This window comes from Phoca vitulina, unplaced genomic scaffold (assembly GCF_004348235.1).
Source record: "Phoca vitulina isolate PV1807 unplaced genomic scaffold, GSC_HSeal_1.0 scaffold21, whole genome shotgun sequence".
NCBI lineage: Eukaryota > Metazoa > Chordata > Mammalia > Carnivora > Phocidae > Phoca > Phoca vitulina.
This window is the reverse complement of record NW_022589724.1, coordinates 28,103,983-28,123,133: the sequence shown is the minus strand read 5'-3', so window position 1 is coordinate 28,123,133 and position 19,151 is coordinate 28,103,983. Positions and strand designations below refer to the sequence as shown.

The 19,151-nt window shown below is 50.0% G+C and overlaps 2 protein-coding genes across 4 annotated transcripts in view; both read right to left on the bottom strand.

Moving 5' to 3' along the window:
* Positions 1 to 2,007: 2,007 nt before the first annotated feature.
* EXOSC2 (exosome component 2) lies at positions 2,008 to 18,994 on the bottom strand. 3 transcript variants are annotated; one of them, XM_032418907.1, is made up of 9 exons: positions 18,915 to 18,994; positions 10,102 to 10,203; positions 8,348 to 8,393; positions 7,853 to 7,942; positions 6,796 to 6,861; positions 6,263 to 6,331; positions 4,765 to 4,941; positions 4,035 to 4,163; positions 2,008 to 3,128 (listed from the first exon to the last, which is right to left on the bottom strand). In XM_032418907.1, exons 2-9 carry the CDS (start codon positions 10,185 to 10,187, stop codon positions 3,048 to 3,050), a joined length of 744 nt encoding a protein of 247 aa, XP_032274798.1. In that variant the 5' UTR covers positions 10,188 to 10,203; positions 18,915 to 18,994; the 3' UTR covers positions 2,008 to 3,047. The 3 variants fall into 3 exon arrangements, with proteins under 3 accessions (XP_032274798.1, XP_032274796.1, XP_032274797.1); XM_032418905.1 differs by lacking the exon at positions 18,915 to 18,994 and adding an exon at positions 11,703 to 11,831; XM_032418906.1 differs by lacking the exons at positions 4,035 to 4,163; positions 18,915 to 18,994 and adding an exon at positions 11,703 to 11,831.
* The window catches only part of PRDM12 (PR/SET domain 12), a 14,469-nt gene continuing 14,228 nt past the window's right edge, over positions 18,911 to 19,151 (bottom strand). The window contains exon 6 of the mRNA XM_032419011.1: positions 18,911 to 18,914. Within this exon, the coding sequence (XP_032274902.1) occupies positions 18,911 to 18,914 (4 nt within the window). The remainder of the gene's footprint in view (positions 18,915 to 19,151) is intronic.

The following is a 19,151-nucleotide window of genomic DNA, read 5'->3' as shown; positions in this document are numbered from 1 at the left end:
GTACTGAATGTGAAGCATATGAAAACTTGTACCCAAATTCAGAACTCAAACTTAAAATTCAGATGTTAGTTGGTTTAGCTTTGCTCTCTCACAAACTAACTTGGCTGGCAAACTCAGGCCTGACTTGATACGAATGATATACTTCACTCTTCAAACGTTCAACACCCTTGTTCCCCTTTATTCACACATGATCTTGTCCTGATTTTTCTTGGAGATGTTGGTGTCTTTCTATTCATGCTTTAATCATTTCCTGCACATCATAGTTCTCTAGTTTATAAACGCTTAAAATTAGGCAATTGGATCAGAACTCTAATATGCATTTCTACAACTAATTCAGCATTCATCGAGCCGGTGTGCTGAGTGCTGCCCTAGGTGCTGGTATACAACAGGGGGTGGGGAGACGCTCACCCCTGTCCTGAGGAGCATACATAGAGGGAGAAGCGATGAGCAAAATGGTAACAACCCAAAGGACTGGTCTCAATGCTGGAAATAAAATTTCTGGACCCACATTCTTTCACCAATAGTCCAACCCATTCTCTAAAGGGTTGCTATAGGATACCTCTCTAATGCTTAAGCCTACTCCTGATTCATAGCTAAGCTCAGTAGGAGCTTAATCAAGTCACTTTCTCTGAACCACTTTCTTCATTTCTAAGTGGAGGTCCTATCTGCTAACTATCAAACTAGATCTTGTTTGGTCTTCTGCAGACTGAGATGATGCTTTAGGGGACAGTGGAGAGGCCACCTGCATCTGATCTAAAGGTGCATCCCCAATCTCCACTTTCCACTCACCATCCTATTATAGGTGAACCCCAAGCCTAGACTGCAGTATTTTCTAGAGATGCACTATACTCTTTTACTTCCTGTATAACACTGTAGAATGATACCTTCGAGGACTTAAAAACTAAAATGCAGAGCTCAGCAAATGCCTGACGGTCAGAAATCAACGTTACCAAATGTTGAATAAATCCCTTTAGGTTCACATATTCTCATTCAGTCTAACTTTGTCCTCACTTTTATAGAGCAAAGCAATCACAAGTTGCTACAGGGATTCAGCACCAGTGTAAAAATTTCCCCTTACTCCATTTTTTAAGAACACCCACTGGAATTAACACTCGACAAGAGCGCCCTCTAGTGGGCCATGGAGAGATCATCCACAAGAGGTGCTTTCAGACTGTTCTATCATTCCCATTGGGCAGGTAAGTGATTCCCATTCAGGACATACTGAATGAGCAGCAGAAGGCTGGCAGCCTGGGAGACCAGACCAAGCAAGAACAAACTTTCAGAGAGCTTACAAATGATCCCAGTCAACTAAACCAAATCAGGGACTTCGGCTTCCACCCTCTGCACTCCCTGCTCTCATCCAGCCTTAGCGTGTGCTCCAAAAACATGCCAAGTGAGCAAATCTAAAGTTGCACCACAGCCTATGGAATATTCGGCTGTCTGTAAGATACCTCTTGAGTAATGTTGTAAGTTCAGGAAATATACCAGTAGTGAAGAGCCAAGCTGTATTTCAAAACTGTCAAATGCAGTGTTCAAAGTCACTACCACTGAAACTGTCCAAGGTTTACATTTTACTAGATGACCCGGCAGAGAGCAGTTAAGGCCTCCATCAGATTTTATATCTGCTAAGCCCTCCTTCAACTGTACTCTGCTCCCAAGTATTACACAGGACACGGGGACAGAAACAGGGATGTTAAAGCCACATTTATAAATATATAAAAAATAGTTCACGTATTGTGAAATAAGATAGCACTTCATAGACTGCCTTTAAAAAAATGTTTCCCCAAACCTGAATCAGAGTACCATTTTTAGAGAGTCATTAGGAAAACCAATGCATGGGAATCCTAGCATTCCTCAGTGAGAACTTCAATCTCCTGTTTTTAACCCTAAATTATTATTATTTTTTTAAAGATTTTTATTTATTTGTCAAAGAGAGAGAGCACAAGCAGGGGGAGCAGCAGAGGGAGAGGGAGAAGCAGGCTCCTCACTGAGCAAGGAGCCCGATGTGCGACTCGACCTGAGCCGACGGCAGACGCTTAACGAGTGAGCCACCCAGGTGTCCCAACCCTGAATTATTCCAAAGTTAATGCATTACTACTTGACAGGAGGAAAACAGCTTTTCTTCACCCATGTGCATTTCTCTTATTGTTTTCGTGTTCCTCGGAGCACCCTGAACATTCATTCTGTTATCACTAAGTCAGCTTCTGACAATTCACCCTTAAAGGCAGGACAGATTATGGCAGCCTGGTGTAGACACACTTGCATTTACCGCTAGAAGGAACATGCAGTGGGAAATAAGATTCCAACCAAGCAAAGGCTGCTTGGTTAACTTTATTCTTCCATTTGACTGTTGGGTTAATGTTACTAACTATACAGGCGCCTGGGTGGCTCAGTGGGTTAAGCGTCCAGGCTCTCGGTTTCGGCTCAGATCATGATCTCAATGTCATGAGACTGAGCCCTGCACTGGCTCTGTGCTGGGTGTGGAGCCTGCTTAAGATCCACGCTCCCCCACCCTTGCGCAAGCACGCTCCCTCTCTCTCAAAAAAAAAAGTTACTAACTATATTCTTCAATATCCTACTTGCGCTGCAGAAGTGGGAATAGAGGCCAAAACAGGCAATTTGCGGGTCAGGGAGGCTGTGTTTTTTATAAGGGCAATTTCATGTGAAATTGTGAATTGATGGTGAGTGGAAGAAAAAGATTCTCCATATTATTCCAGAATGGGAGTCCACTTGGCTGAAACACTGTGTGCTTCTGAAGTCTTGAAACTTAAAAAAAAAAAAAAAAAAGAAAGATAATAATAATAAAAATTTAAAAAACTAAAGGCCTGAAACTACCCATAGCACCGGTCTCTGCGGGCAACCAGAGGCACCAGCAGCACTTCCCCAGGCTCTGCCCTCGAACAGGAGAACGCAGGTCTTTGGGCCAGAGGTAGCCCGATAGAGGTCAGTTCTCCACGGAGCCACACATGGGACCACAAATCAGATTCTTCACTTTCAAGAACTGCTCCGGTCAGGTGCACACCGTCCCGTCCTTCAGATGTCTCTCCTCACCCCTCCTGTTCTAAAAGCCTCTGACGCGTTTCCATAACTACTTCCTCCATTATTTCTGGCTTTAAGAGGTCTTTGATCTAAAGAAGAAAAGAAAAAGGTATTTGTTCAGAAAAGAAACCAACCATAAGCAGACATCCAAACGCAGAAACCAAGCATGGTTACCATAAACTTTCTATATTCCTTTCATTTTTAAGATTTAATTTATTTAAAGATTGTATTTATTTATTTGACAGAGAGAGAGAGAGCATGCGCACACGCAGAAGCAGGGGGGAGGAGCAGGGAGCCCAATGCAGGGCTCAATCCCAAGACACTGACATCATGACCTGAGCCAAGGGCAGACGCTGAACGACTGAGCCACCCAGGCACCCCTACGATTTATTTATTTTAAAGAACAAGAGCGAACACGTGAGCGGGGGGAAGGGCCAGAGAGAGAATTCCAAGCAGACTCTGCGCTGAGCACAGAGCCCAACATGGGGCTCGATCCCATGATCCCAAAATCACAACCTGAGCCAAAATCAAGAGCCAGAAGCTCAACCAACTGAGCTATCCAGGCATCCGTCTATATCCCTTGATTGGAGGCTAAGTATTGCAATCTGCTAGAACCAGCTTAATGAACGATCAAGATTCTCCCGTATACAGCTGTCAGGAACAAAGACCTGATTCTTGGCATTCACTAAAAAGATAAAACTAAAATTTGGGATGGGAAGATGAAGTCCAGAGAGCTGCTGTTGTAAACTAGTCCTCCCCAGCACCTCCATCCCCCCAAATCCTTCGAGGGACACTAGACACCGTGGATATTACAAGTATCTTGGGGAAACTCTACCAACACTCAGTAGGGCTGCCCAGCAGATCCGTTCCCACCACTGGACATGGTGAAGCTGCCGGGAGATGTGCTTGCGATCCCAGAGGAAGCGCTGGAGCAGACGACACCCCCCCCCCCACAGCTGGACGAGGAAGAGGGAGGGCGTGGCTGGAGCAGGTACCTGGTGTGGAAGGGATGCCTCGTAGCAATACAGGATGCTGGTGTCATACAGCATCATCCTCTGGGTGACCAGCGAGACGATGCAGTTCCGGAGCCGGGAGATCACCTCTCGGTCGGCGAGGGAGATGGGCTGCCAGCGGAGGCAGAGGGAAACACAGAACCGAAGTCAGGAAAGAGTCACGGCAAAGCGCAGAAATCATTTATAACTTGGACCCTATCACTCCGAGACTCCAAGCCAATCAACTGCTAACTCCAAGGGAGACTAGGAAGGCCCTCAGCTGCTGTAACCCTGCAACCTGCCATCCTGCCAATGGGGATCAAACCAGTTCCCGTTCCTTTTCCTTCAGAAAAGGAGAAGGCAAGACGATGTTCATGAAGACACCTCAAGGGAAACTCGAATTCCCTCAGACTACAGCAGTCATACAGTTTAAAACCAGACAGCTCTTGGGGCGCCTGGGTGGCTAAGTCGGTTAAGCGTCCGACTTGGTTTCAGCTCAGGTCATGATCTCAGGGTTGTGGGATCGAGCCCCGAGTTGGGCTCTGCGCTCAGCGTGGAGTCTGCTTTTCTCCCTCTCCCGCCCCTGCTCATGCACACGCTCTCTCAAATAGATAAATAAATCTTTAAAAAGTAAAAAATTTTAAAAACTGAAACAGCCAGCTCCACCCGCCCCAGAAGCACAGCGAAGACTGAGCGCCACTCCGCCCCGACAGCAGCCATGGTGTTTACACACCTCCAGGTTTGCAGTGAAGCCCCCCGCGTCCTCTTCTTTGTGCTCGGGTGTGGGGTAAATCCAGATGAAGCCGTTGCTACCAAGAATCACTGAGGCCCCACAGGGCAAATCATGGAAGTGAGTCTTCTGCCGTTTGACCAGGGAGGGGGAAACCTGGACCAACACCCCCTGGCCTAGCTAAAGAAATACAGCATAAACGAAGTCACTGGAGGGTCATGAGTAAAGTGCGTGAAAAGCAGACCACAGAATACACATCCTCATTACAGCGGAGTCGGGGCCACTCCTGTTAATGACTACAGTCACCTGTGTGTACACACAGGGTAATTACTCCCAGAGGACACTTCTGGACGCAGAGGTTGTTGACACACCCCAAGAGAAGGTGACTTTCAATACTCTTCTCTCATTCTCTGCCATTCTTATCATTATATTTGAAGCTGGGGCTGGTGCGCTGGCAGAGTCAGGCAAGCTGGCGCTAATGAGGACGTGCGCCTGAGCCTCTTGTGGGCCCAGGTGCACCATTCTGTTCCACCTGGATCCCAGCCACCTACCCTGCCCGGACACGCGTGCCGCTGGGCAAGGGGAGTGGCCGACAGCTGGGTGCAAACCCATCCCCAGTGGGGGGGGTCAGCCCCGAGTTCCCATCCCGCCCGCAGAGGGAGGGTCTGCAGGACCAGGCCCAGGAAGGTCAGCACCCAGAGTGTAGCTGTGGCCTTGCTCCAGGGCTGCGCGCACGGCTGACTGGAGCCACTCCACAAGCGAACAGAAAATGAGAAGGTTCCGCCAGATAAAGCCCAGAGACTAATAAATCATAATCTGTTTTAGAGAAAGTATGCTGGCGTGGGGCCCCTGTCTCTCGGTTTCGGCTCGGGTCATGATCTCAGGTTTGTGGAATCAAGCCCCACGCGGGCTCCCCGCCCAGCGGGGAGTCTGCTTCTCTCCCTCGGCCCCTCCCCTGCTCATGTGCACTCTCTCTTGCTAAAATAAGTGAATCTTTAAAAGAAAAAAAGTATGCTATCGTTAAAACAGTAAGAGCCTCAATAACATAACTTCGTACAATCAGTGACATTTCATTTAGAGGCTCAAGTGGCAAACCAGTTTCTCCTAGTAATGACACCCAATTTATTGACTGGACATTTGTCTAGAGCCAGGGCCATCGGGTTTCAGTATGACCTCCCTTTGCTCCTAGTAGAGCCTCTCAGGCCTGGCCCCAGTACAAAGCGGCAGCGCCCCCGGGAGCAAGCCGAGCCAGCAGGGCGCGGGGCCCCTGGTCACGGGAGCTCTCCTGCCACAACAGTCTCCTCAGTAAGAAGAGAACAGGAGCTGTCGTCGGTGACAATGCTACTGACCCATGACCGCGTGAACCAGCCGCTCTGGGGAGGCCAGCCTGTCCTGCTTAACTTCTGGGGCTCTTCAGGGCCGAACTCCAGAGAGCCCTGGGGATTCAGAAATGGATTCGAAGTCTCAGTCTGTATCCAGGAAAAGCAGGAGCCCGACTTACTTTGCCGTATTTCAGACTCCTCGTGTGCAGAGAGACAGCCCCGTCCGAGAACACCGCCTGCACCTCCGCCTGGCCGGGCTGATGAAGGAAGCAACGCTCTCACGGCACCGCCTTCCCTGGGCCCTGCCCCCCCCCTTCCTTTCCTCCCATGCCCAACGGTCCCACTCGCAGCCCGACAGACCCGGAGGACAGCACCTCGACCTAACCTCTCCCCCTTGGTTCTCACGAATGTCTTGATGTGAACAACACCTTTTCTACTCCCTGCATAAGAAAATTGGAGTCTAGCTTAAAGCACGGGCCACCATAAGTGACAAAACCCCAAAAAATGACTGAGGCAGCAGGTCTGAACAAGGGCTGGAGAGTTCGGCTGGGTTAAGTGGATGGAGGAAGGCTGCAGCAGAGCCTGAGACACTTGATCTAGGATCCAGATCCCCGCCAGGACTACATGTCTCCAGGCGGAGACATACAATCAAAGCCCCATTTCCCAGCTCCGTAAAGAGCATAGAGACGCTGTAATCCAAGGTGCAGGATACACTGATAAGATCCCCTTCCTGCAAGAAACCTCTCATGGCCAGCTCGTCTTCTGCAGATCTTCTCCTCTGAAATACACAAAGCGATGACGTGACTTAAGTCAGATCCTACAGAAAGATCTCTGGAACCAGCCACAGTATTCAGACACTAGAGTAGGTAAGCAGTGTCACTCAAGGAACACCAGAGCGATCACCACCACTTTCCCTCGTACAGGCCTTCCCACAGCTCCTCCTCTCCCCCTCCTTTCTCTGCATAGTTTTCCAACTCCTTACATGCTGCTGAAACCCCTCCCAATCGTGCCCAGCCTCCTTGTCCACACTCACCGTCCGTGGCAGCCCTCCCTGCTGCAGCAGGACCAGACTACCTATGGCTTGACTCTTATCTTTACTCACACATTTCCCGTGGTCTCAGACTCCCTGTGAAATTCCATCCATTCTTCAGGGATCCACTCTAATGCCCCTTTCCTACAGGCATCTCCCAGTGAAATCACTCACTCCTTCTGTACAATCACATGCTTGTTTATTCTTCGACTGTCAGGTATTTAGATCAGTTATCTCGCTTCCCCTGCTAATCTGTGCACTTTCAGGAACTCAGCCAAGCCTCCTTTATCTTGCATTCTCCAGAGAACCTAGCAGTGAGCCTCTCTGTACATACATGCTGGATTGAAGAGAAACCACAGCATTTTACAAAAGGCTGCCCCTTAGCTATTGCAGTTGTCTGGAATACCAAATGCCATTCAATTGACAAAAAGCTAATCTAAACACAACTTTTCAAGGGACACCATCACTGTGAATGAGCACCAAGCACCTGAGAGCTTCTCTTCCAACTCTCTTTTGGCATCACACCCCACGGCCATTCCAGATCCTATCACATACCAACTGCTGCTTATGTTGAGAGGCCCGGACCAAGTGAAAATGTGTACATCCAGGCAGCAAACCTCAGAGCAGACAAACAAGAGTAAAAGACGCAACCTCAGCATAAAGCAGAGTTCTCCACTGGTGCAACGGACCCCAGAACTTTCGCTAGCAAATTCTACAGTACCAGCCTGGAGACCCTTACCAGCTCTCCTCCAGGAAGGTTCATGGATGACAGAAGCAAGACCGAATCCAGCCTAGAGTTGGTCTCCACCTTCCACCTCTTCTGTTGAACCTACAGAGAAATTTCACAGTTGGGACACAGACTCCAGGGGCAAGAGCTCACATCGTCAGTGACCAATAATCCCCAATACAACAAGCCAACTGTTTACATCAAAGGGCACGTAAGGGGCGCCTGGGTGGCTTAGTCGGTTAAGTGTCTGCCTTAGGCTCAGGTCCTGGGATCAAGCCCCATGGGGCTCCGTGCTCAGCAGGGAGTCTGCCTCTCCCTCTCCTTCTGCTCCTCCCCAACCCCACCTGTGCTCTCTCAAATAAAAAAATAAAATCTCTTGGGGGGGGCACGTAAGAGTCAAATGCAATGAATGCCCCATTTGCATAACTACAGATAGAATGACTATCCCATTCATTCAATCACCAGCTTGCTTTTACTTTGTAAAAACCAACATGATATCTACTTTACCTCTGTGATTCTCCCCACCACAATGTCTCCTACTTCACCATTATATCTGAAAGATAAAACAGGTCATCCATCAGTGAACAGACCTTATTACAAGACTAAGCACCACTGGAGATTTCAGTTCAACAGGATGAGGGCCTGGATTAGGCACCATGCTGAAGTATGGTAAATTCACATACTATGCTTTTCCGACTTATTTCCAAGAACCGAGAACTTCAAACATTCTTACATGTATAAAGTCTCCATTAACTATTCTTGGACAAACCATTTATTCCAAGTAGTTCCTTAAGCCTGAAACCCCTATTTTGTTAATTACATGACACTGATAACCATGGAATATTTCCTGGGGGGCTCTGGAACACAGATGGCTTCTGCATCAGCAAAGGAGGAGGAAGAGGAGACTGAGACAGGACCCCACTCAATCCAGTCCACTCACAGTCTCCCCCACCCACAGGGTGCTCAACTCCGGCCCCTGTGCTAGTTCCTTATCCCAATTCTAATCATTATGTCTTCCATGCTGAAGGCTCCAGCTGTGGACCTCTTCTCTGTCAGCCCACACTCACCTCTTGCTGAGCTCATCCAATCTAATGGCTTTAAATACCACTGATGACTATGCCATTCCCCTGAATTCCAGACTCCAGTCAACTGCTGGCTACCTAGCATCTCTATTTACATGACTATTAGGCATTTCCAAATGTCACCAACCTAAAGAAAAGCTTTCCAGCAGCTCCCTCCCCAGCCCCCATCACAAACTGGTCCTCTCCCAGCCAGCAGGGTCTCAGTAAATGGCAACACCATTCCTCCAGTTGCTCAAGCCAAAAATCTTGGGAGTCCTTGGAGGAACGCTTGATTTCTCTCTCTCTCTCTCTCTCTCTCTCTCTCTCACTCCAGGACAAGTCCAGCAGCTGATCCTACTGGCTCTACCTTCAAAATATACACAGAAATAAAAGGCATCCAAATTGGGAAAGGAAAAAGTAAAACTACCTCGATTCACAGACATGGTCCTATATATGGAAAAGCCCAAAGAATACAAAATCCAATACCCTTAAGTGAAAAACAAAACAAAACAAAAAACTCAGAACACAAAATATATGCAGAATCAGCCATTACTCCCCACTTCTACTGCTCCTTTAGTCCAAGCCACCATTATTTTAGATGATGAAAACAGTCCATGAAGTCTCCCTAAGCCTGCCCCTGTTCCCCCTCAATCCCTTCCAGCAGCCAGTGATATTAAGACAGAAGTCAGATCATGTCCCTCCTCTGCTCCACCCCTTCCAGGGGTGGCCTAGACTACAGAAAGTGGAAGACAACATGCTTATCAAGGCAGGCTGCCCACCTCGGCTCTCTGTCTGCATCTGCCCCTACACTCCCCCTTGCTCACTCCATTCCAGCCCCACCGGCTTCCTTTCTGGGGCTAACCTTTACTGAGCTCTTCTAGGTAGCAGGCCCTGTGCTAAGTACTTTACATGTCCCGTTTCAATGAATTCTAACTAAAATCCTACAAGATGGATCATGCTATCACCCTCATTTTGCAGAGGAGGTGGCCAAAGTTTGGAGAGATCGAGTAATGTGAGGAAACCTTTGAAGCCCACACTTACCTATAGTCACCTATATCCTTTCTATAGTCACCTATATCCTTTCTATAGTCATGTTCAAAATCGCAGACCTACTGAATGATAAAGCAGGCGGGGGGGTGGGGTATGTTCCTGGCTGTATAACATGAATGACACAAGAGAATACACACCTTTTGTTCTCACCTGGTTTTCAAAGCTTTCACACAGATCAACTTGTTTACCCTCTCCACTGAGCCAGCCACAGATGCAATGAGCTTCTCTTCCCCCATGTAAGTTCCATGGCCCCTGTTTTAAGAGTAGGATACAAAGGATACAAGGGTAACTCTTGAGATGACCTCTCCCTTCAAGAACAATATATTCCTAACAGGCTCCTCCTACTTTAAAGCCTGGCTTTTCTCTGTGCCCCGAACACTCCTTGAGAGAGCTGCATAGACATCTCCCCTTGTCTTACTCAAGTCTACTCAAATGTCACTTTCTCCATCAGGCCTACCTTGATTACTCCATTTAAAACAGTCACCCATCCTGCTGCCACCACCCCCACCATATTCCCAACCACATTCCACTTACCCTGCTCAACTTTGCATTTTCCCCACTGAATTTATCACCAAACATACTAACTTGTTTGTTGTGCTTATTGTTTATTATCTGTCTGTCTCTGTCGAAATATAAACTCCACCGCGACAGAGATTTCCCTACTTTGATAACAGCTGTACTCCAACCGCACGTAATACAAATATATGCTGAATTCATGAAGGACTGACACTTAAGATTCCTTCGGATCCAATAACCTCAAACTAAAAGGTTAAAGAGCAATATTATAAATGCTGTACCCCCACCACCAAAAGGCTGAAATACTACTAGTGTTTATCTACGATAGTGATACAATGGTGAGTTTTGCTTCTTTTCTTCTTCTTTTTTTTTTTTTTTTTGAGAAAGAAAGAGGAGGGGGAGAGGCAGAGAGGGAGAAAATCCCAAGCAGGCTCCACACCCAGCGTGAAGCCTGGGGAGGGGGGGTTGCATGGGCTGGATCTCAGGACCCTGAGATCACACCTGAGCTAAAATCAGGAGTCAGACGCTTAACCGAGTGAGCCACCCAGGCACCCCGCTTCTCTTCTTAATTATTTCCTCATTTAATTCTCATTTCCCTACCAAATAGTTACTGTTATTATCACTATCAGATAAGAAAACTGACCTTGGAGAGGAAATACAACTTATAATATGTGATGGCGCAGGGCTGAAACCCCAACTGTCTGGCTCAAGAGTCTGCTCTCTTAACTACACATATTGTACTGCCTTCAGATTCAAAATGTAGATTTGGGTGCATGTAGCACAACATATTGTGTATGCCCTAAGCCCAAACAATTACTGATTTCAAAACCGAGCACCTGGCTAAGAGATGTCGCCGAGAGAAGAGGCCACGTCAGGAATGCCCACTGTCCCCTCATCTGAAAACTGGAAAGAGGCCCCTGCTCCTAACCCTCCCCAGTTTTGCAGGTCTCCAACGAAGACGGCGAGGAAGGCTCAGAGATCAGGGCCCGAGGCAGAGAACCCAGGAGTCTTTGACACCAGAGGTTAGGAGAGAAGGATTTCCAGGGACTGAGGCAAACGCAGACGGGGACACACAAGGTGCATAGAATAAGAAGCCCGAGGACTCGGAAACAAGGGAGCTGGCATGCTCAGCTGTGCCCTGCGTCCCGCGGGTACTCAGATGCAAGGGAACAGAGGCCACGTGCACAGCCCAGCAGCCGCCCTTTGGGGCCCCGAGTCCCCAGGTCCCCACGTACCGCATGAATCCCGTGTCCGTGGTGATCGTGTCCCCCGGAACCACCAGATGTTTTTTAGTATCGCGGCCCACGCTCTCGCTAAGAGGCTTGCGAGCCACGGGAAGCCTCATCTCCACCGCCATCTTGGCGCCAAAGAATGGCGCAGGCGCAGTCCGGCCGGGAACGGCGACATCCGTCTCGGCAGTTCCCGGCCTTCGCACGGAGGGGCGGGGCAGGGCGGGCCTCAGAGCAGTCGCCAATGGGAACGCACAGTCTGGCGGCCATGTTGACTACTGGCAACCGTTTGGCTAACATGAAGGGAATGAGGGAGCCAAGTTGCCATTTTTACTATTGGTAAGGCCGCACCTGTGAAATAATGAGATCTCAGGTTGCATGGCGTTTGATTTTTTACCAAAAATATCTCGTAATCATCATCCCATTTATGGTTTACCAGAGTCAGAGATCATTGAGAAATGGGCCTATGAGTTTCCTTCCAACTCTAAGTTGCTAAAATGTGATTCTTTGGTATGAGAGAGCTCAGGAGGTTGGGGAGGTGGGATCTACAGAAAACACTAGTTGGAAAGAAAAAAGAGGCCCTTTTCATACTGTTCCTGGTAGCCCCAGTGTTCTACTTTACTGCCTCCTCGTGGGTGCTGGCTCAGCACCAACCAACCACCTCTACCCCCAAACAGTGTTCCAGGTGCTGATTCTGTTCTTTCTTAATAACTTCTTTTGAATGAGCTGATTTACTCTAACTTAAAAATAAAACTGCCTAAGAGAATATGCAAACCTTGCAAAGCAGGCCTATCTCGTAGGGAGGGCAGGTGCACACATAATACAAAGATATGGGTTTATATTTACTCATACAACAAATTGAGCACTCTCTGTGTGCCAGGAGCTGTTCTAAGGATTCAATGGTGGACAGACAGATGTATATGTGGCTTTATCCCCATGTCCAGTTTACTTTTTAAAAATATTTTATTTATTTATCTGAGAAAGAGCAAAAGCAAGAGAGATCACAGAGGGAGAGGGAGAAGCAGACACGCCGCTGAGCCGAAAGCCTGATGTGGGGCGCAATCCCAGGACCCCAAGATCATGACCTGAGCCGAAGGCAGACGCTTAACCGACTGAGCCACCCAGGTGCCTCCTCCACATCCTATTTAATAGGAGCATTTCCCTCCTCCCTTCTCCCTGCCTCCCACTACCCTCTCCCTCCCCCTTGCCCTGCGTGATTTATAGCATCCACAACAAACCGTGTTTCAACCTCAGGGAATTGGAGCTGATGATTATGCACAGGGACCCTAAAGAGGATTAAATAACCTGCATTAGCCTCACACACTACGCTCAGCAAATCAGGTCCACTGCCTCCTAAAGATCCATCAGACCAGTTGTTTGCTAAACCTCCAAAAGGACAACATTTCTTTTTAAGCAAAGCTCACAACTACATCTGTCAAGAAAGCCAATCCTGCAAGGCAGTCAAGGATATAAATTCCAGGGCTCCATGGGGCATCCGAAGGTCAGACAATCGCCCTCCTGCGTGGAGGAGATGATAGAGCTACAAAAGTGTGAGTTGAGTCTGGCCTCCGCCGTAAGAGGGCAGTGGTGTCCTTTGAGCCAGGGTAGCCCAGCCGGCTAGGGAGCTAGGCCTGGGAGGGCCCCTAGACCAAGAGTAGGGTACTCTTGACATCATCCACTTTCATCCCAGAAGGGACGGACAAAACCTCCGCCCCTCCCATTCTCGCAGCACCCACATTTACGAGCCTACACTTGATCTTAGCCAAAAGGCCGAGAAGCGATCCACATTTACCGGGCCTGTCACAGCATTGGGATTATGAACACTAAGTATAGTGTCGGATTCAGTGTCTGTTGAGAGCTGGCTTCCCGGTTCACAGACAACTGACTTCTCGCTGTTTCCTCGTATGGCCCAGAATGGGTGAGGGGAGTCTCTGGGGTGTCTTTTATAAGGCACTAATCCAATTTACAAGGGCTCCACCCTGGTGAACTAATCACCTCCCAAAGGTCCCACCTCCTCATACTTAAACTTGGGGGTTAGGATTTTAACACATGAATTTAGGAGGGACACATTCAGTCCACTGCAGATACGTTTTTTAATAGCGGAAGCAACTAAGGGCCAAAAAGGACTAATATTCACAGAGTGCTTGGTGGCAGGGCCAGTGTTCCTTCCCACTGCACCTGCTTTACCCCAAAGCCTGCACCATTTACCAAACACTTCTCCAGGGCCTTGTCCTTTGCTGAATGCTTTACAAACACATGCTACTTATTCCTCACACTTGGCCCATCTTGGAGGTAAGAATTGCTATTCCTGACAGTCCCTTGCGGTCTCTGAATCCCACAACAGACCTGCAATTGGGATTGGCACCCGAGACTCCAGACTCCCCACCAGAGCTCCTCTCTGTGCAACAGACTTGCTTCTTCATACCACACCGGGCAACCGGGCACCCGGGAACAGTGCGCATCCCAGAGGGGCTTATTAGGAATATGGATGCCTCAGGGCGCCTGGCTGGCTCAGTTGGTTAAGCGTCTGCCTTAGGCTCAGGTCATGATCCCTGGGGTCCTGGGATCGAGCCCCAAATTGGGCTCCCTGCTTTCGGAAAGCCTGCTTCTCCCTCTCCCTCTCCCTCTGCCTGCCGTTCCCCCTGCTTGTGCGCGCGCTCTCTCTCTCTCTCTGTGTCTGTCAAATAAATAAATAAAATCTTAAAAAAGAAAAAAGAAAAAAGGAATATGGATTCCTGAGCCCAAACTTGGGCATTGAGGTGCTATAAAGGTGGGGTCTTGGAAGCCTGTGAACACGTGTTTAACTCCCTCAGTGATTTTAATGGCCTCTCAGGTCTAACATTCATCAGTTCCCCCCACATCCACCTACCTCCCATCTGTGCACTTTCCTCAGGCCACTCAGTCCTGTCTCACCTGGGCACCACCTCCAGGTTGGTTCTACATTTGCCCCTCCTACCATCCAATCTCCATAGAGCAGGCAGAGTGAGCTTTTAAAAAAACACATCAGGTTAAACCACTTCCCGGCTTAGAACACTTCTGGCAGCTTCCCTTTACACCAAGAATAAAATCCAAACTCGTCTTCTCCTGGCCCTGTCTCTGAGCTCGCTCTCCTCCTAACCCAACCCCTTACTCCTTCTACTGCAGCCAGATGCGCTGGTCTCACCTGTGTTCCATACACACCGCTCTGGTCGCCACCCCAAGATCAGGGCACTTGGGGCGCTCTTGGCATGGAATTCTCTTCCCCTAGGTCTTGGTGGGGCTGGCTGCTTCTCACACAGACCTCAGCTCAACTATCACCTCCTCAAAGAAGCCTTCCCTGACCACCTTTTATGGAATAATCCTCGGTCCCTTTTTTATCATTTGATCCTGTCTCCTTTCTTGTCACTGAATGTTCCTGTGTGTTTGCTTATTTATTGCGGACTTCCTCCACTAGAACACGAGTACTCCAAGAACCGGGGGCTTTATGCTTTTTGTTCATTGTGTCTCAGTGCTTGGAACTGAGGCCCCTTCCAGGGTTAGCCATTCCCTAGAGATAGTAAATAACCGGCCCTCCTGTAGGGGGCTCACTCTGGGCCATGCTCCACCTGCCCTAATCCCGCCTGGGCCAGGTACCAGACAAGCAGGGACAGGTTCTTGGAGGACTTGTCTTTGAAGCCCTGCGCTAACATGCAAGATGTCTGATTTCGACGAGGCAGCCACATTGCAGGAAGCAGTTGGCAAGGGTGCTAATCAGCCACCATCCAGAACTTTCCCCACTAGCCACAGACATACATCCCAGTAGGCCAGCTCTGAGGTGGGAAGGAAGCTGAAAGTTTGGGATATCTGTTCCTCCATTTCAAGAGATCCAAGGATAATGGATACAGCAAAGGGTAGGAGAAGAGGGGGGTGGACAGCTGCCTCAGATGCCCTCTGGGGGAATGTCCAGTGGGGTGGGTGGCAAAAGAAGCTACAACCCTTCTCACCCACCAAAGGCATCCCTGCATTAACAAGAGCTTCCATTTATTGAACACTTAACTTTGTGCCAGGCACCAAGCCACATGCTTTATTTTATATATATTATCCCACTTTATCCTCACAACATTCTTTTCCATTTGAGGAAACTGAGGCACAGAGCCGCCAATTGACTTGCCTCAGGTCACACAGCGAGTGAAGGGCGGAGCAGGGTTTCAAACCCAGACCCGGTGGCCTCTATCTAGAATCCTCCACTCCTGGAGTTCCTGAACCACGCAATAAGATGAGAAAAAGAAAGAAAAGGCATCTTGATTGGAAAGGAAGAAGTAAAACTGTCTCTATTCATAGACAACATGATCGTGTACATCGAAGTCCTAAGGAATCTCCAAAAAAGCTTCTAGAATGAGTAAGCGAGTTTTGCAAGGCTGAAGAATACAAGGTCTACATACGGTGCCGGTCTGCACTGCCTCCCTGTGGGATACGCAGAAAGCCCTGACTCTGTGGGTTGACTGGGATGTGGTTGGCCCACTGGTCGTGAGCATGGCTTCTAGGGTCAGCGGCCGTGGCGAAAACGGCTCTGCTACTCGTGGCTGGGTGACACGGGCAAATGATTTACTCTCTAGCTCAGTTTTCTTCTACTTCAAATGGATATTAATAGTGCATCAGGGAGGAAAAAAGAACATCAGCTTCATAGGCTTGTGGGGAGGATTTCCAGAATAAATGCATTTAAATCCCTAAGGCCAGAAACTGCTGTGGTGTTTGCATGCCTTTGTGGGGAGGAGGGGGGGTGCACTCCGTGGAAAGGGGCCTGAGGCGTCTGCTGGGAATGCAAGCACGGTGAGAGCTCAGGCCTTTGGTGTCAGGCCTCCCAGCAGCGTGCAATTCTTCGGGACCCCCATTCCTCTCTGCTCATCCTTGGATCTCCAGGCCCGCACACTTGTGTAGGTCTGCAGCGGGCGTAGCAAATGCACTTTAGCCTGCAATTACAGCCTGCTGCCACCAGGTGGGTTCTGGAGCCCGGGCTGTGGACCCTGCGCTCGGTAGCGGGGACTTCACAGAATGGAATTAGCTACGGAGAGCCATGTAGATTTTTGATCAAGGGCCCTACTGACTTCTCTGAAGTCTGACTCCTGAAGGAAGCCAGCATTACTCTCTGGGAGGCACGGCATGTGGGTCAGGAGGGTGTTTAACTCTACTGGTCAGCATCCAGGAGAAAGGGGATTCAGCTTTGTTTATGGAAACAAGAGGCCTCCCGTGGCGCCTGCAATGGGGGGAAGGTAATACCGGGGGCCCCTGGAGGCATCAGAAGCCTAGTGGTGAGGTTTCAAAGGAGAGGCGAGGTTGCAGACAGGGGGAGGAGGAGTAACAAGGGTGACTTTCCCCGCTTACCCTAGGGAGGAAACCCCAGATGGGCCTTGCAAATGAACACATCAAGTGTACATCTCTACCTGTGCCCCCATCTGCCGGGGTACAAGACCAGTCCCCAAAGTATGGGGGTCTTTGGGAGCACCTGAAGCTCCAAATGGGGATGGCCTTTATAAAAGTGTGAGTTCAAGTGTCTTCGTGTGTGTGTGTGTGAGCTCGTGTGCACACACACACGGCTAAATGAGGATGCACAGAGGTGTGCCTGTACGATGCCAGTGGGTTGGAAAGGCGACCCTCCCAACTAGCTCGTGCTGGAGTACAGGTGTGAACTCACACTCCCCAGTGTGCACACCTCCTCCTGGCCAGGAGGCGCTGGGTAGGAGAGCCAGGGCCTGGCCCTGCATTGAAGGCCTTCCTCCTCTTTCCTCTTCCTCGGGGACGCTCTGGAAATGGGGACCCAGAGCATTTGGAAATTCTAGGCATTGGGAGGGCACTTGGTGGCCATCTTGGTCCACCCCACGGGCTGCTTGAATTCTCTTAAATTGTTCATGAAAAAGAAAAAAGAAAAAAAAAAGTAAGTAAAGATTTGGGGGAAGTAACAAAGTGGGACACCAGGATTTGAGAGTCCAGCTGGAAGCATGAAGAATATGCCCAGCCCCTTCAAAGATTTCCGGTTGCTTTGCACTGTGGCCATCTCTTTAGGAGCTGACATCCCCGTTGTGACGGAGAATCTTCCTCGGGGAGGGCACAATGGTGACTTTCAAAAGCAGTGAAACAACTCTGCCCAACCCCTCTCCAGTTTCTAGGCATTTTTCATATTTCCTTTTCATGCAGATAAATGTGTCAACCCCTTCAGATGCTAAGTGATAAATGATCCAAGTAATTTTTATTTTAGAATACAAGAGAGGTACAAATGTATTTACAGTTGTACATATACAATCAAATAATATATATCACAGTTTCGTAAATATCATTTTAGATAAATATTTACAAAGTTAAAGTGACCATTTTCTGGAAGTAGAACACAGTTTCTTGAAAACTCTATACATTTTATACTTTTCATTATTATTATAGTTTCTTTATTTTACAAAACGCCTTACGGGAATTCTGGTACATGACTGCAAGGTGGGACAGGCGACACCAGAGGGCGCCCACCGCCAGAGTTTGGGGAGACTTGGGAGGAGGCAAGGGAGGGAGTGGGTGGGCGGGGCGGAACCCCCCGCCCCCCCACCAGGATCCCGCACTGCTTGGAAGTGCTTTCCCCGTGGAGAAGCCAGTCTTGCCCTCCTCCCGCAGGAGTGTGGCCAGGAGGGGAAGGGAAGCTTCTCCCTAAGCGAGAAGTCAGATGAAGAGGAGGAGGCATGGCTCCACTTTTCTCATTTTACGGATGGGGAAAGGGGAAACTGAGGCCCTAAGAGGAGCAGGGCCTTGCCCGGGTACCCCAGTGGATTTCCGTTGGCCCTCGCGCTCAGCCTGCCCGGCACACTGCACAGTGTTCGTGCCTCGTCCCCGCCCGGGAGCCGGCTTTGGGGGTAAGGTGGCCAGAAGGAGAGAAGGGCCCGCCTGCCAGGGAAGAGCAGGTCTCGGGTCTCTCCTGGCTGCCCCAGAGCCCCGCCAGCCCCCAACTCTCAAGATCAAGTCCGTGACTCCCGACACCGCGGGGCACCAGTCCCAAGAGGCGGCCGGAGGGGCCGTGCGCGCACCGGCCCGCCCCCCGCCCCCAGGCTCCCCGCCCCCGCTGAGGCCCTGCCACCCCCGAGGGATGCCAGCCCCGGCGGCCTGCTCGACAGGTGTGCCAGAGCGCCCCCGACGCCGGGCGTGCGGACCCCCGAGGAGGAGGCGGCCGAGCAGCCGCACCAGCTGGGTGGCCTGCAAAGGGACGCTGCCCTTCGGTGTCCTCACCTGCGAGATGGAGCGAAGACTGTATGCCTAGGGGGTCACTTGTGGGGCGCACCTACAGCGCCGGGCGCCGGGCCGTCTGCCGCCGGGGGGTGGGGGCGGTCGCGTGAGGAGAGAGCAGCCCAGGCCCCCGCCCGCGGGCCGGAAGCGGGAGGCGGGGCGCGCGGGCGCGAGGAGGCGGGGCGCGCGGGCGCGGCGGGCGCGGGCGCGGCGCTCACAGCACCATGGCCGGCAGGTGGT

Coding starts and splice junctions, on each gene's coding strand:
- EXOSC2 (XM_032418905.1), bottom strand. CDS start 11,824: ATGGCGGTGGAGATGAGGCTTCCCGTGGCTCGCAAGCCTCTTAGCGAG. Junction 10,204..11,702: donor ACGGACACGGGATTCATGCG/GTACGTGGGGAC, acceptor CTCTTAAAACAG/GGGCCATGGAACTTACATGG. Junction 6,332..6,795: donor AGGAAGGGGATCTTATCAGT/GTATCCTGCACC, acceptor CAGCCCGGCCAG/GCGGAGGTGCAGGCGGTGTT.